This window comes from Martes martes (genome assembly GCF_963455335.1).
Source record: "Martes martes genome assembly, chromosome: 8".
Lineage (NCBI taxonomy): Eukaryota > Metazoa > Chordata > Mammalia > Carnivora > Mustelidae > Martes > Martes martes.
In genome coordinates this window covers 9,768,130-9,785,310 of record NC_137895.1, presented here as the reverse complement: position 1 = coordinate 9,785,310, position 17,181 = coordinate 9,768,130, and the positions used below count along the sequence as shown (strand labels likewise).

The 17,181-nt window shown below is 47.4% G+C and overlaps 1 protein-coding gene across 1 annotated transcript in view; it reads right to left on the bottom strand.

Annotated features, from left to right (window-relative positions):
- The window catches only part of FAM227A (family with sequence similarity 227 member A), a gene marked incomplete at both ends in the record, with an annotated part of 75,009 nt that overhangs the window by 32,014 nt on the left and 25,814 nt on the right, over positions 1-17,181 (bottom strand). Inside the window, 3 exons of the mRNA XM_080810189.1 lie at positions 2,076-2,170; positions 8,948-9,035; positions 14,335-14,432. Of these exons, the coding sequence (XP_080666315.1) occupies positions 2,076-2,170; positions 8,948-9,035; positions 14,335-14,432 (281 nt within the window). The remainder of the gene's footprint in view (positions 1-2,075; positions 2,171-8,947; positions 9,036-14,334; positions 14,433-17,181) is intronic.

Genomic DNA, 17,181 nt, shown 5'->3' with positions numbered 1-17,181 from the left:
AAAGAAATGAAGTACGGATAGATGCCATTAATGGACAAACCTTGAAAACATAATGCTGAGCAAAAGAAATCCATCACAGAGGACCACATATTGTATGATTCCACTTATATGACATGTCCAGAGTAGGCAGATCTCTACAGATAGAAAAGTAGATGGGTGGTTGCAGAGGCTTGGAGGAGAGGTCACTAGGAAATGACTGCTAATGAGTATACAATTTCTTTTGGGGGGGCAATAAAAATGTTCTAGAATTAGATAGTGGTGATGATTGTATAACCTTGTGAGGAAATTAAAAAGCCACTAAATTGTACATTAAAATGAATTTTTTCATAGGGTTATGGGAGGATTAAATGAGTTAATATATAAGATGGGTTTAGAACAATGTTTGTTATACACTACGCACTCAGTAAGCATTAGCTATAATGCGTTAGGTTGAAAAACCAAAGTGCAAAATCATGTCTATTCCATTACAGTTTGTGTATTTAAAAAAGTGTTTATATCCCTTGACATCCGTCAGCCATTTCTACAAGGATATATGGGAAAATAGCCTTTGCCTCTGTGTAGGGGGCATAGGGTCTGGCATGGAAGAGCAGGTGGGGGAAGGGGCAGAGGGAGAAGCAGACTCCCGGGGGAGCAGGGAGCCTGATGTGTGGCTCAGGGAGCCCGATGTGTGGCTCAGTCCTAGGACCCTGAGATCCTGAGCCAAAGACAAATGCTTCACTGACTGAGCCACCCAGGCACCCCTGTTTCCCCCATTTTACAGAATAAGGTCAGAAAAGTTAAACCACCTGCTTAAGTAACACAGTTGATGAGATGCGGCACTGGGATTTGAACCCATGACTGTCTTTCCCAGCATGTCCCGCTGCTTCTCAAAATTTCACTCCTAAATGCTGAGGGGAAAGAGGCGGAGGTAAACTATGGAGAAATGAAGAAAGTTCAAGAACTCAGAAGGTGCCATCGATGTAAACTACCATCCGCAGAGGTTTGTGGGGGCGTTAGGGGTGGGGAGGAGAACACACATTAACCCAGGGCCTTTCAAGTTCTGGGGACTTTGCTAGTGGCAAAGCTCAGAGACGAAAAGCTCAAGCTTAGAGTCAGACGGGTTTGCCTGCGAGTCTTGGCTTTGTCACTTACTTGCTTTGTGAATTTGGATAATACTCTGAGCATCACTTCCCTCACTAATAAGCTAAAGAAGAGCAGGAGTATAATTATCCCGAGAACTGAGACAGGAAAATAAAATATACCGCACATATAGGTTTAGCTTAATATCTGACATATAGTAAGTGATCATTACTTATTAATTATCATCACTACCTTAGGTAAACCTCATAAGAACACCATGACCTAGGAATTATCGTCCCATTTTCTCAAGTAGGAAACTGAGGCTCAGTGCCCTCTTTTCAATACACCAAGGCTCCCGAATTCCAAGCGGGTAACTTAGATCCCTGGAGAAATCCAGATGAAATGCTCACTCAACTAACTAGTACCTACCTCACCTAGGAATTACCCTTAGATTTCCTGACTATATCACCCTAGTCTATAATCAGAAATACCCCAGTTCTAGGGGCGCCTGGGTGGCTCAGTTGGTTGGGCGACTGCCTTCGGCTTGGGTCATGATCCTGGAGTCCTGGGAGAGTCCCGCATCAGACTCCCTGTTCGACGGGGAGTCTGCTTCACCCGCTGACCTCTCTCCTCTCTCTCTCTCATTCTCTCTCTCTCGAATAAATAAAATCTTAAAATAAAAAAAAAACTTTAGGGGTGCCTGGGTGGCTCAGTGGGTTGGGCCTCTGCCTTCAGCTCAGGTCATGATCTCAGGGTCCTGGGATCGAGCCCCACATCGGGCTCTCTGCTCGGCAGGGAGCCTGCTTCCCCTTCTCTCTCTGCCTGCCTCTCTGCCTACTTGAGATCTCTCTGTCAAATAAATAAGTAAATAATCTTAAAAAAAAAAAAAAGTTTACAAAAAAAAAAAAAGAAATACCCCATTTCTTACCCTGATATCTTCACAGAGCTGGCTTTTCTCACCAGATCTCCCAGATCTTATATCATCTCTACCATTAAATTTCCAATCATGTGCTCACCTGCTTAGGAAGCATGTTCTCAAGTTCTCTTGCTTCTGATATCCTCTTGACTAGTTTTGCAGCTTTCCTCAAGACCAGAGTCTGACCAGGATGCTCTGTCAATACAATGTTAACAGGAAAGAGCTCACTGTAGCTTTTCAGCTGTGATGGGAAAGCATGTATCGCAGATATCAGCTTTCTATTAGTGTGAAAATGCCTGTGTGTATTCAGATCATTGGGAGGTGCTAGAAGAAGTAGGTCAGGTAAATTCATGCAATTTCACTTGCATTTTAGCCAGATATACACCTGTGGCCACACATTTGTCCTTCTACTTATCTGTCCATCCATCTATCCATCCATCCAGTAAACATCTACTGAGCATCTACTATGTGTCAGGCCTGTGCTCAGTGCTGAAAGTAGATTATATTCAAGGAACTCACAGTTGAGTGAGGAAAAAAAAAAGCATGTAATAATAAGGGTAAGACCAACTCAAGGCCATGCACGGAAATCTCTACAAGTGGCCACAGAATAAGGAAGAAGAGGCTTGATGGCCTCAAAAATGCTATGCCGAGGTACACCTAGCTGGCTTCGTCAGCAGAGCATGAGACTCTTGATCTCAGGGCCGTGAATTCAAGCCCCATGTTGGGTGAAGAATGTACTCAAAACAAACAAACAGACAAAAATTTTAGAAATAAATAAATAAATAAATAAGTGCTAAGCAGAATCAGGAAGAGTGTTCAGGGTAAAAGATCCAACTCTTAAAAAAAAAAAAAAGATCCAACTCTTGCACAAAATTATGGCTCTTTAGTGGGAAAAGGTAAATAGACTATCTTAAAGATGGGCCAAGAGAAACAACAGATCATCTATAAAGGGATAACAATCAGAATGACTGCAGAGTTCTCAATAGTAACAAGAGAAGGCATAACACAGTAGAATGAAATCATCAAAGCACGGAGGTAGACGTCTGCACCCAGCAAACTATCTTCAAAAACAAAGGCAAAGGGGCACTGTTGAAACAATCAGATGAAGACTATAAATCATTCACTATAACAATGCTGTAAGAAGTAAGGGCGAACACTTTGAAACAAATAGAAAAAAGCAGTAAGTCTCAGTAGGGTAGAAGAAGCTATGACAGGGAACCAAATAGAAATGTTACAACTGAAAAATAAAACAATTGAAAAAAAAAATCACCAGGTGGGAGCAATAGCAGAACTGAGGTGACAGAGGAAAGAGACAATGAACTTGAAGATAGATCAACAGAAATTATCCAATTTGCCTTCAACAAAGCAGGAAAGAATGTCCAATGGAAAAAAGACAGTTTCCAACAAATGGTGTTGGGAAAATTGGACAGCCACATGCAGAAGAATGAAAGTGGACCATTTCCTTACAGCATGCACAAAAACAGACTCAAATGGATGAAAGACCTAAATGTGAGAGAGCAAATCCATCAAAGTCCTAGAAGAGAACACAGGCAGCAACCTCTGTGACTTTGCCCATAGCAACTTCTTGCTAGACACATTTCCAAAGGCAAGGGAAAGAAAGGCAAAAATGAACCAGTGGGACTACATCAAGATCAAAATCTTTGGCACAGCAAAAGAAATAGTAGACAAAACCAAAAGACAACTGACAGAATGGGAGAATATAATTGCAAATGTCTTATCAGATGAAGGGCTAGTATCCAATATCTATAACGAACTTACCAAACTCAACACCCAAAGAACAAATAATCTAATCAAGAAATGGGCAGAAGACATGAACAGACATTTCTCCAAAGAAGACATCCAAGTGGCCAAGAGGCACATGAAAAAATGCTCCACATCACTCGGCATCAGGGAAATACAAAACAAAGCCGCAATGAAATATCACCTCACACCAGTCAGAATGGCTAAAATTAACAAGTCAGGAAACAACAGATATTGGCAAGGATGCGGAGAAAGGAGAACCCTCTCACACTGTTGATGGGAATGCAAGCTGGTGCAGCCACTCTGGAAAACAGTATGGAGGTCCCTCAGAAAGTTGAAAATAGAGCTACCCTATGACCCAGAAATTGCACTACTGGGTATTTACCCCAAATATACAAATGTAGTGCTCCAAAGGGGTACCTGCACCCCAATGTTTATAGCAGCAGTGTCCACAACAGCCCAACTATGTAAAGAGCCCAGATGTCCATCAACAGATGTATGGATAAAGAAGATGTGGTATATATATGCAATGAAATACTACTCAGCCACCAAAAAAATGAAATCTTGCCATTTGCAACAATGTGGATGGAACTAGAAGGTATTGTGCTAAGGGGAAGAAGTTCATTGGAGAAAGACAATTATCATGTGATTTCATATGTGGAATTGAAGAAACAAAGCAGGATCATAGGGGAAGAGAGGAAAAAATAAAACAAGAAGACATCAGGGAAGGAGACAAACCGTAAGAGACTCTTAATATAGGAAAACTGAGGGTTGCTGGAGGGAAGAGGGGTGGGGGGATGTGGTAACTGGGTGATGGACATGAAGGAGGACACATGATGTAAGGAGCACGGGGTATTATATAAGACTGATGAATCACTGACCTCTACCTCTGAAACTAATAATTCATTGTATGTTAATTAATTGAATTTTAACTTAAAATTTTTTTTAAAAAGAGAAATTACCAATTTGTGTGATTTTCTGATACCACATGTGTGGTTCTTCTACACCAATTCTCCAATTCTCTGATATAAACTGGGTCTCCATTCAGTTGAGTTCCAAATCTACCAAATCTGAGTTAGCCTCAGATCATACAAGTTAAAAAACTCGGTCTGACAAAACCGTCTCCACTTGTGGCACCAGTCTCAAATGGGATGCCCAGTAACCCACAGTTCTATCCAGCCTATTACAAATTTGGGGGTTCCTATGACCCATTCTCAAGTTTGATAATTCACTAGGATGACTCACAGAATCAGGAAAGTGCTGTATTTACTATCACTGGTTTACTATAAAAAATGAAGCTCAGAGGGGTGCCTGGGTGGTGACTCAGTCGGTTAAATATCTGCCTTTGGCTCAGGTCATGATCCCGGGGTCCTGGGATCAAGCCCCACGTCCGGCTCCCTGCTCCACAGGGAGTCTACTTCTCCCTTGCCCTCTGCCACTCCCCCTGTTTGTGTTCGCTCACTCACTCTCTAATAATGAATAAAATCTTTTAGAAAATGGGCAGCTCAGAAAGATGGAAGAGATACATAGGGCAAGGTATGGGGGTGGAAGCTCCGCGCCGTCCTCAGTGTGGAACCACATTCCCAGCCTGCTGATGCACCCAGCAACCTGGAAGTTCACCAAACCACACTGTTGAAGACGGGGTTTGTTTGTTTTTTTTAAGATTTTATTTATTTATTAGACAGAGAGAAAGATCACAAGTAGGTAGAGAGGCAGGCAGAGAGAGGGTGAGCAGAGAGCCCGATGCAGGACTTGATCCCAGGACCCTGAGACCATGACCTGAGCCAAAGGCAGAGGCTCAACCCACTGAGCCACCCAGGCGCCCCTGAAGAGTTTTCATAACTCAGTGTCCAGTCCTTCTCTCCACCCTAGAGGTTGAAGGGGGTGGGGCTGAAAGTTCCTATCCTCTACTCCTGTCTAGTCTTTCTGGTAATGATAGCCCAACCTGAACCCGCCTGGAGCCCCAACCTGACTCATTTTGTTAGCATATACTCAGGTGTGGTTGAAAGATGTTCTTTATAAATAACAAAAGACACTCCCATCACTTGGGAAACTCTGAGGGTTTTAGGAACTCTGTGTTAGGAACTGGGGACAAAGACCAAACCTATATTTTTATTACACCACACAATCTGAATAATGTGGAGACAGAAAGACTGGAAAGAATGAACAGGGCCTCACGGACCTACGGGACAATATCAACGGGTGTAATATCTGTGTCATCAAAGTCCCATAAAGAAAGGAGAAAGAGGGGCACCTGGGTGGCTCAGTGGGTGAAGCCTCTGCCTTCGGCTCAGGTCATGATCTCAGGGTCCTGGGATCGAGCCCTGCATCGGGCTCTCTGCTCAGCAGGGAGCCTGCTTCCCCCCTCTCTCTGTCCCTGCCTGCCTCTCTGCCTACTTGTGATCTCTCTCTCTCTGTCAAATAAATAAATAAAATCTTGGAAAAAAAAAAAAGGAGAAAGAGTGTGGTACAAAAAAAAAATTATTCAAAGAAATAATGTCTGAAAGCTTTTCCAATTTTGGCAAAAGACAGAAAAGTACAGGTTGAAGAAGTTCTACAAACTCCAGACAAGTCAAATCCAAAGAAACCCACACCCATACACACTGTAATCAACTAGCTGGAAGACCAAGACAAAGACAGTATCTTGAGGGTAGCCAGAGAAAAATGCATTACAAAAAAGGGAAATGACCATGTAAATGCCTGGGTTTTCTCATCAGACCATCAAGGCCAGATGGCTGTGGAACATTTTAAAGGCCTGAAAGAAAAGAACTGCTGACCTAGAATATCTGGAAAAAATATCCTTCAAGAATTAAGGTGAAGGGGCGCCTGGATGGCTCAGTCATTTAAGCATCTGCCTTTGGCTCTGGTCATGATCCCAGGGACCAGCTCTGCTCAGTGGGAGCCTGCTTCTCCCCCTCCCTCTGCCTGCAGCTCCGCCTGCTTGTGCTCTCTCTCTCTCTCTCTCTCTGTGCCAAATAAATAAATAAAACCTTAAAGAAAAGATGAAGACAAAATAAAGACATTCTCAGATGGAAGAAAACAAAAGGGATTCATGGCCAGCAGACCTATTGTAAAGTTGTTTTGTTTTTTTTTTTAATTTTTTTTCCAAGTAGAAGGAAAATGGTACCCAAGAAAAACCTGGAACTTTAAGAATAATGAAAAAACAGTATGGGTGCCTGGCTGGGTCATTTGTTGGAGCATGTGACGCCTGATCTCACGGTTGTGAGTTCGAGCCCCACATTGGGTGCAGAGATTACTTAAAAATAAAAATCTTGAAGGAAAAAAAAAGAAGAATGGGAAAACAATAGAAACTATAAATATTTGGTCATATATAGTAAGTATATAATATACACAGCAAATATATATAATATAAATAGTGTATATATATGTGGTTATATACAGCACATATAATAGACGATTTTTCTCCTCTTACATGCTTCTAACTGTGTAAGATGATCACTCTGGAGGACAGTTTGGCAGTTCCTTAAAATGTCACCATAGGACCTAGCAAGTGCACCCCTTGGTTTACATATACCCAAGAGAAATGAAAACATACGGCACACAAAATCTTGTACATGGAGGCCCACAGCAGCACTCTTCATAATCGCTACAAAGTGGAAAGAATCTGAACTGAATAAAAATTAAAAGACTGCATCCAAAACATTTGTGAAAGGCCTCAGTGTGCAGAGGGAAATCCACAGCATTAACTGCTCATGTTAGAAAAAAAAAAGGTCTCATTTGCATTCAGTTCAAAATATTTTCTAAGTCCCTTTGATACTTCCTCTTTGACTCATGGGTCTTCATGAACTGAATATATAATTGGCCTTTGTTTTTGTTTTAAAGATTTTATTTATTTACTTGACAGAGAGAGAGATCACAAGTAGGCAGAGAGAGAGGGGGAAGCAGGCTCTCTGCTCAGCAGGGATGCTGAGGCAGATGCGGGGCTCGATCCCAGGACCCTGAGATCATGACCTGAGCCGAAGGCAGCAGCTCAATCAACCCACTGAGCCACCCAGGTGCCCCTGTTGTTGTTGTTTTAATAACAGCTTGATTGAAATATAATTCACATACTCTGAAATATAATTCACATACTCTGAGCCTTCATTTCTCCAAAAAGGATTGTTTAATTTTTTTGAAATAATGATGACACGTACGCAATTGTCTAGAATGATATTTAGGAGTTCCCGTTCTTTGTTCCCTCAGGTTCTGTGTTCGTCTATTTGGCATCCTGTAGTTACAGGGCAAAACTAATGGCCAAAGTTGTTCATGTCTCCTCTATGACCCAGAGCCCATGCTCTGGGCCACCTACTTCTCTAACTGTCACATACACCTGCAGGTTTATCACCCAGAGACCGGGTGCCAGACAACTAGGGACGGCCCATATGCCCCAAAGCCCAGCAGAAACACTCCAACTAGCTAACCCTAACCTGTTGCCCTTACGCGCCCTATCTTTTGTAAAGAAATTCTGGAAAAGGCCATGGCCTATGCCTTCCCCTTGCTCCGTTCTGCCTCCTGATGGACCCAGGTGCTTCCCTCATGGCTCTGTGTGGTGCACTGGGCCTCTGTTTCTAGCAGAACTGTGAGTAGCGAACTTTTATTTCAAAGGCATTGGCCTCTCTGTGTAGTCACTCAGTCTCCTTCCGCAAATCAGTTCCTACCTCAATAAATGCTGGTTTCTGAAGGCACCGTGGAGGGCGGAGGGGGTGAGGGGCGGAGGGGGCAGTAATCATGTCTTAGGTTTTCTTCTTCCATTGCTAACAACCTCTCTTCCCCACATATTAGCACTATGCGAAACTCATCATCAAAGTGGAACTTAATCCGTGCTTGTTGAACTGAAAAATAATTCTTTTTTTTTTTTTTAAAGAGCTTATTTATTTACCTATTCATGAGAGACAGAGAGGGAGGGAGGCAGAGGCAGAGGGAGAGGTAGTTTCCCCGCAGAGCAGGGAGCCCAGCAGGGGACTCGATCCCAGGGCTCAGGGATCATGACCTGAGCTGAAGGCAGATGCTCAACGGACTGAGCCACTCAGGCACCCCCTGAAAAATAATTCTGTCCTCTCCTCAGACATTACTTGGTGCCGAGGCCCCAGGCTAGAACTATAGGTGTAAACTAGGGTGGCAAACTATGTTTGAACAAACTCACGCACCTACGTCTTGGGAGATCATAACTACGTCAAATGCCTACATTTCCTTTTTAGGTAGTTAATGTACCTTTTGTGGCATTCTGGGTTTGGGGTGTATCTGCTGAATTCTTCTTGGCCGAAGAGTCTTTCTCAGTGGCTGAACTTAGACCAGGAGACTGACTCCAGGGGAGGAGGGAAAAAAAAAGAAAAAATGTCATAAAACCAGTTCTGAGAGGAATACAGAGCATATGAAATTTCCTCGACACATCTCATTGCTCTTAGAGACAGAACACGTGGAGGGAGACCAGTACGCAGCCCTCCAACCCGGGAGCATGGCCAAGAGGTGGCTGATGTGGAAAACGCACGTCCTAGGGACGGAGCAGGCCGGGGTGCCCATTCCAGCCCCCGTCCCTCAAAATAGCTGCTAACCTTGGACAAATCCCTGAACCTCTCGGTGGTCTTGGTTTCCCCCTGGGTGCCTAGGAGGATGAAGTCAGCACGTGCGTGCAAAGCTCATGGGAAGTGTCGTGTGAGCACTGCTGCCATAGCTCACACACCCCCACACCCCACCTCCCTCAGGAGACGTTTCACTGAGCGGCTACCGCTGGGTCTGCCACTGGGCGCACCCTGGAACCTGGGCCCTGCCCAGAGGAGCTCCCCGTTGAGCCACAGGAGAGAGCAGGAAGTAAGACAGTTACGCTGAGGGGTGGGAAGTCTCACCTATGTCTTAGGGAGGTGATGTAAGTTGGGGTTGGGTGAGTGACAGAGACTCAAAATGACCGTGGTTCAAACTAGGTAGAGATTTCCCTCCCACAGAATATTCTGAAGGTACGCACTGCGGGGCTAATATGGTATTTCGGCGGTGACAAATCCTTAGGGACTCTGACTTCTCCCAGCTCGTGGTTACCACATTCCTAAGACAGGAGCCTTGTTCTTAGAGTCCAAGATGGCAGCCAATGCTCTCCGATATTGGGGGACAACAGTCTGCCACAGCCGTAGAAGCAGAGTATCATCGGAAGCCAGGGTGGGGAACACCCAAGATTCTGTCTTGGGGGGAGCTGGAGGGCTTCCAAGGAGAGAAGACGCTTCTGTTCTGTCTTTAAGGAGGAGGAAGCATTGGGCGATGTTGAACAGATGGCCCAGCACACGGCAGACAAGCAGTCCACCAGCCGCAACTGCCACTTCGCTTTTATAGAAATACGGTATTTGAATGGGAGGCACGCTGCGAGGACTTCCCGTGTCCATGCAGCCAGCTGTCCGACGGCTACTGATTTTTTAGAGCGTAGAAATGGGTCCTGGGATGTGAGAGAGAGAAAATGCTCCTGGCTCGAGGAAGCACTTCAACAGACTCCAATCCTATTGGATTGGCAAGTTTGAACCTAGTTTGAACCACTGTCATTTTGAGTCTCTGTCACTCACCCAACCCCAACTTACATCACCTAAGAAATAGGTGAGACTTCGCACCCCACAGCGTAACTGTCTTATTTCCTGCTCTCTCCTGTGGCTCAACGGGGAGCTCCTCTGGGCAGGGCCCAGGTTCCAAGTCTGTTGGAGAGGCAGTGGGGCAGTCCCCATGTCGGTAGAGGTCAGCTGCGTGGCCTGGGCCAAGTTGTCCGCCTCTGAGTCTACAGCTTCCTTTCTCAAATAAAAATAATAATTACCTGCTTGCAAGGGTGTTGGAAGGCCTAGAGCAGACACTTCCCCATTTAGTCTCTTGGGTTGTGACCAGTGACCAGGTCCGAGCTATGAGCAAGGTGACTACTGTGTGGGTGGGGGGTAAGCTGAGACTGCCCTGGGATCCCCTCCCCACCATGGCCCAGAGGAGAGGGAACCCTTCTGCCCCACGTGCTCACCCCGCTGCTCAGATCCCCTGTGCTGAGGGCTCAGCTGTGATGGGACAGGATGGCCAGGGAGCCTGGTTTTGAGCCAATGTGGGATTCAATCTGGGGCTGCCCAGAAGTATCTGGGAGGGCAGTGGGCTTTGCAGGTATTAGCAGGTATGGGCATGAGCCGGAGGAGTTGGGGTCATTCCTCTTAACAACGGTTACTGTACCCATGCTCTACAACTCGGGAAAACTGGTTAAAGTGAGCAGACGTTCCGACAGGACCCGACTGAAAAATCCTGGGCATTTCTTGTCGTTGGACTCAATCTGCAAGAATGAGTATCAGTCGTGATGTTCATCTTGCAGGTTAAGAACACAGAGGCTCGGTTTTGTTGAAAGCTGTACAACTGAGAGGTGGTATCACCTGGAGGGAAATTTAGATCTTCCAGAATCAAGTAGTCTGTTTTCCCATCTTCACCTACGGCTCCGTGGTGGTCTTTCACTCCTAGCTCCCATATTTTGTCACCGATATAGACCACTTTGGTAGGACTTGTTCGTTCTTTAATCCAGACCTCCTCTCCAAAGCCTAGTCTTATAGACTCAACTACCTAGGTGATATCTGCGTCCATAACTTCTCACATGTGTGTCAAAGCAAGTTCAAACCTTAACTCTTGGTAACCTTATCTCCCCTCTTCCTCTGAGTAAAAGGGCACCATTCAGATGCCTAAGCCACAGCCCAGGGAATCCTCCTTGTCTCCCTCCTTTCCTTCCCTGCCCCTCCTCCCCATTCTCAAAGCCAGTGGGTTAGCACCTGTTGAAAGATCTGGCTCCAAAACACACTTCAAGTCTTCACTCTTACCACCTGCTGTCACTTTCTCTTCCTGAGACAACCACAAAAGCCTAACTGGTCGTCTGTCCCCTTCTGTTACATTCTCCATATTCAGAAGACAAGTGTGATCTTGTAAAAATATGAATCGGAGGGTGTTGTCTCCCTGTTTTAATGGATTTCTGCAGCACTAAAATTATATCCATATTCCTTACTATGACCCTCCCAGCTGTACAGGACCTGGTCCCTGCTACTTTCCCAGCCTCAACTCCTGCCCCTTTCCTACATGGGCTAATGACAGTGTCGTTGGCCTTCTCTCTGTTCCTTGAATATCTCAAGGTTTTTTGTTTTTGTTTTTGTTTCTCACCTCAGGGCCTTTGCACATACTGTTCCCTTTTTTCTGAAAGATTCTTCCATTCATTCTTTTAATGGCTGACTCCTCATCTTTGGTTCTCAGCTCCAAGTGCTCTTTCTGGTGATGTTACCTGTCACATGTGTGCCCTTCCTTCTCCATATACACAAGATCCATGCCCCGGGGTGAAAGACTTACGCTGCTCCCCCAGCTGCTTCTGTGGCTGGGATGCAGACATTTCACCTACGGTCTACCCTTCGGATGCACCGCACCTGCCTGACACTTTGAGGTATAAATGAGCAAAGGGATGAGACAGCGCCATGGAGACTCCAGTTCCGGGATGACTGCTGACAGGAGAGCAGAGTGGAGCCTGCAGCTCCCACTCCCCAGGAACACTGGTCGGGGCCCAGCAGCGTCCCTGGGCAGAGATGGGACGACTTGGGCATCGTTCTCCGTGGCATGGCTTCTGAAACTAATGAGCTGGCCCTCCCTGGGGAGCAGTGCGCCACCATTTTCCTTGAATACGTTTCTTCCTGGAGGCGATCCCATTGATTGCAGGTAAGAAATCTAACAATGACTGTTCCTTCTAAAGACTGTCTTTGCCGATCTTCTCTAATATTTGTTAACTGAATGAATGACCCCACCTCTAAAAGGCAGAAGCCCGTATTTATAGCCGGGCCCCGTAGCAGAAGCCCGATATACCATTAGAAGCTTTGTCATTCCCACTCGGCAGAACCCCCCAACACTAGATAAGAAAAGGACAGAGCACAGGTCAGACTTAAAGCAGCTTAGAACTGCGGACTCTTAGACAGATTGTTGCCATTGAAAAACATATTTTGAACACAGACAGCTATTTCTGTGAGCAGATGAGAAAGTGAGTCTGCTAAAAATAAGAGAGAGGCTCTGTCCTCACCATGGAATTCCACCCGTCCATCCTGGTTCACCCAGTAAGACTTTAGCAGATTTCACAGTTGGAAAGCTTTTGATTATTTCTATTTCTGGGGCAGAAAACTGAATCTTGAGCCGGGTTTCTGAAATAACTCTCAGGGGGATTTTATGTTATTTCAGTACAAAGAAACTACATTTTGTTTTGCACGGCGGTGACAGGCAGTGCAGAAACGTTCAGTGATATTGTGATCTTGGTCTCCGAGTGACAGCTAGCCCTCTGCAGTGCCCGCTTTGTCTCCACTTCTTGGGGACGGACACTTGTAAGGAGACCACCCTCATATGCTGAGTGTGGGACCAAGACTTCATACAGATGGTCCCATGCGTGAGGTCAATTGGTATGTGTTGAGTGTCTGTGCTAGGTCTGTCCTAGGAGCTGGAGCTAGAACAGTGAGAAAAGGGGCCCTGTCCTCCTGGAGTTGACATCCTGGTAGAGCCAGACACTAAACAACCCATAAGTCCGCCAGGGGAAGAGCTGCCTGTGAGAAGCGCCCTACAGGACAGTCAGTGGCCGCATGATGATAAGAGTAGCTGGGCGGTCAGGACCCGCCTCGCTGGCATGATGTCAGTGAACTTGGGATCTGAAGGACGAGGAGGAGCCAGACATGCCCTAGGAACCCTGAGGAGAAAGCACATTCCAGGCCAAGGTCACAGTGAACAGGCCCTACCGGACATAGGCCTGGAGTGTCCAAGAGGCAGAAGGAAGTCTGGCGGGCTGATGTCTGGCGTTGAGGGAGTGAAAGGATGCGAGGAGTCTGGGGAGAGAGTTGGTAGCCGGATTCTGCAGGGCGGTCCCTGTCAAGCTAAGGCATCTGGATTGATTCCAAGTGCACTGGAGAAGGCGCTGGAGCTTTTAAGCAGAGAACAGTCTGATCTGGTATATGTCTATGAAAAGGTTGTTCTCATCCCTGTGTACAAACGGGTCTGGAGTCAAGGGTAAAACTGAGGAGCCCAGGAAGAGGCTGCTGCCCTCAGCCCAACGCTGGGTGCTGGGAATCCGTGACCTCCTCCCTGCTGCCTTGTTGATGATGAGGGAGCAGAAGGCTGGCTGAAGGCAAAGCGTGAGGTTGACACCCTGCAAACCACCCCTCCCCCATACGCCTGGGTGGGACACGTGTGACATTCTTCCAGGGAACTTTCAACTATCTTATTGTTAATGCCTTGCCAGAGGGGAAAACAACTTTAACTTGACAATGTCAAAGCCTCCAGTATCTGGTCCATTTCAGCACATGAAAGTTCTTCGGAAAACCTCCCCTAGCCTTAGGTCCCCCAATCCCACAGTACAAAACCAATTGCTCCTCACAACTCCAGGGCAGCTCTTTCTGCCCTGGGGTCCTGTCCCCTTGCTTCAAAGTCTTGCTTCAAAGTCTTGAGAATTCTTTCTTGGCTGGAGGCTCCAAACCCCACCCCACTGGGCCTTATCTATATTCTCAAACCTGCATCACTGAGCTCCCCACCCCCTCCCCCCCTTGCTGGCCCTTATCTATATTCTCAAACCTGCATCATTGAGCTCCCCACCCCCTCCCCACCTTGAGGCCCCTGGGGGCAGTTGGATACACCAGGGCGGGGAGGGAGATCTGAGTGTCACTGGCGCTGAAAGCCAGGCAAGGAGCCAGCAGTAGGCGAGCTGAAGACAAAGCATGAGCTGACACCCTACAGGAACCCCCACCCCCACTCCTGGGTGGCTTTTGTAGGACATTCTTCCAGGAATCCCCCAAGTATCTTGTTAATGCCTTGCTAGAGGGGTAAAGGACCTTAACTTGACAATGGCGAAGCCTCTGTTATATGGTAGGTCCTCTTCGGCATATGAAAATTCTTTTGAAACCTCCCTTTTCCTTAGTTCCGCCAACTCCCAAGTCCCAAGTATATAATGGGCCGTTCCTCAAAAGTTGCCTCCCCCCACCGGCAGTGGCTTTCTGCCCTTGGGTCCTGTTACCTGTGCTTTAATAAAACCACCATTTTGCACCAAAGAAGTATTAAGCATTTTTTCTTGGTCATGGGCTCCGGACCTCACCCCACTGAACCTCGCCTATAGTCCAAAACCACATCAAGAGGACTAGATGAGACCACCTGGGAAGAAGACGTAGAGGGGAAGGGGAGGACAGACTGACGGACAAGAAGGCAGGCGCTCGCAAAACTGGCAACATAGAAGCCAAGAGAAAAAAAAAGTCTCGTGAAGGGGGGAGCAGCCAACCAGGAGACCACGAGACGGGGACTGGAGCGGTGAGCAGATCAGGGATGGAGCCGCGGAGGCAGCAGCAGCTACTAGGACGCACTGAAGGTGGGATCTGTGGGTACAGATGAGGCTTTTCAGAAAGCCTGGTGGGAAGGGTGGCAGGAAACGGGGGTGCAGAGGCAAAGGCAAGAGGTGCCAGATCAGGAGGGTTGGGTGATGGGAGCCTGTCAACAATGGGAAAAGATGATGAAAGACGGGGTCGTGCCCACAGGGGACGGACGAGGTCCAGACCCAAGTGCGGCAGGGCCCTTCCTCCACAGGCCTCAGGGGGCTGGTGGACGGTGAGGGTACAGTTGGGGGTAGGAAGGTGAGAGCCGGGAGAGTGTTTTGTGTGGAGGTTTCTGTGATGTGTCGTGCATGTTGTCCGTGAGACTCATGCTGCATCAGTGACCTTGGGAGCCCGGTTCATTGACATTAGCTGACCTCCAGGTCACAACTGGCCCTTCTGGTCTGGACACCAAGACCCTCCAGCTCCAGGCAGGGCCGGGCCCCTGGAACGGAATCCGGGAGGGGAGGTGAGCACCTCTAACCCAGGCTCCCGGGAGACGTAAAGACATAACATAGAAATGCAGCTTTCCAAACTGCCCGTAGGCAAACAGTGTTTAACTTCAGACCCCCATCATGTGCCCTATAAATAGTTATGTGCCCTATAAATATGGCCCTTATGGGCACAGTCAGTTGGAATTCTCGCCGAGGGGAGGACGCTCTGCCCAGGCCTTTCCTGGGGACTCCGGCCTGGCTGTCCCCACAGGGCTGCCCTAGCCGGTGAGAGGCTGGATGTCTGAAGTACCCGATTTGATGGACCTTTGTCTGCTCCTTTACTGCCCTCACCTATGCACAGATTTCCCTTTCCTATTAGATTTTTATATAATCAATAAAGTGTCCCCCCAGTCAAAACCGAAGAGTACGGTGGCTGCCGTGAATCTTCTCTTCAGAACAGGGAGCAGGGCTTTAACCCGACACCTTCAGCCCCTGTGGGGACACAGAGACTTTCCAAGGAATACTGGGATGGCCAGTTGAACATCCATTTCCAGATCCCCAAGTGTCCTCACCCCTCGTTTTCCGAAAGCGGTCATCCTGACCATGTGCGGGTGTCGGCGATACCCTGTATCCCCCTTTACAAAGGCAAAGGCACACCTTTCGCCCATTCCAGACACGGGGCGGCGACCGCTGCTGGGTGGAAACAGCCCCAACTTGGCACCAAACTAAGGGCAAAGGCTGGTCTGATAGTGAACCAAGCCTCACAGGCTACTTACAGGGTATTAGAGATGAGGACATCGGTCTACAGCTTAAAGATCAGTGGGGGAGGGACAGCCACGATCAGCGGAGGAGCCAATAATTCCCTCGCTCGGGAGGAGAGGGCTCTGAGCCGTGAAACAAGAATGTGGACCAGAGTGGAGACTACAGACCCTGAGCGGTTTGGCTGAGGTAGAAGGATGTGTGCTCCTTCTGCAAAGAGCCGGAACATAAATATTTTCAGCTTTGTAGGCCATAAAGTCTGTATCACAACTACTCAGCCCTACCAAGATGGTCAAAGGCAGTAGTCAACCAGTGACCTCGCCTGGGTACCAGTGACGTATTACTTACTAAAACGGGCATCAGCAGGCCTCATTCGTGGCTTTCCCAGGCATTTTTTTTCCCCCAGCTCTCTGGAGAAAGGAGGCCTTGCTAGGGAGCATTTGGCAGGTTTCGTGTTACCAGAGGGGTGGGTGGCAGTGAGGGGAGGGGGCTTACTTGGGGACAAGAGGGATCAGAGGGCACGTGAAGCTTGGGAGGTATTTTTCATCTGGGCTGGGCGAGGGTGTTTAAGGGAGGGGGAGTAGGCTAGGGCCAGGGGGTGACAGTATGACATAATTAGATCTGCATTTTGAAAAGATTACAGGGGTACTGGGGAGCTGGAGGGAGCCAGGAGCCTACTGCAATGGTGAAGGGGCTCCAAGTGGACTGTGGGAAGGGGAGGGGAGGGGAGGGGAGGGCAGGGGTGGGATGGTACTGGAGCTACTTAGGAGGGAACACCACAGGGCAGGGCAGAGAGGGGCAAGCCAGTGTGAGAGCAATGTAGGAAACAAGGGCAGAAGAAAAATTAAATTCCCTGACAACAACCCACTGACCAGTCCTTGAAACAGGCAGTGACCTTCCT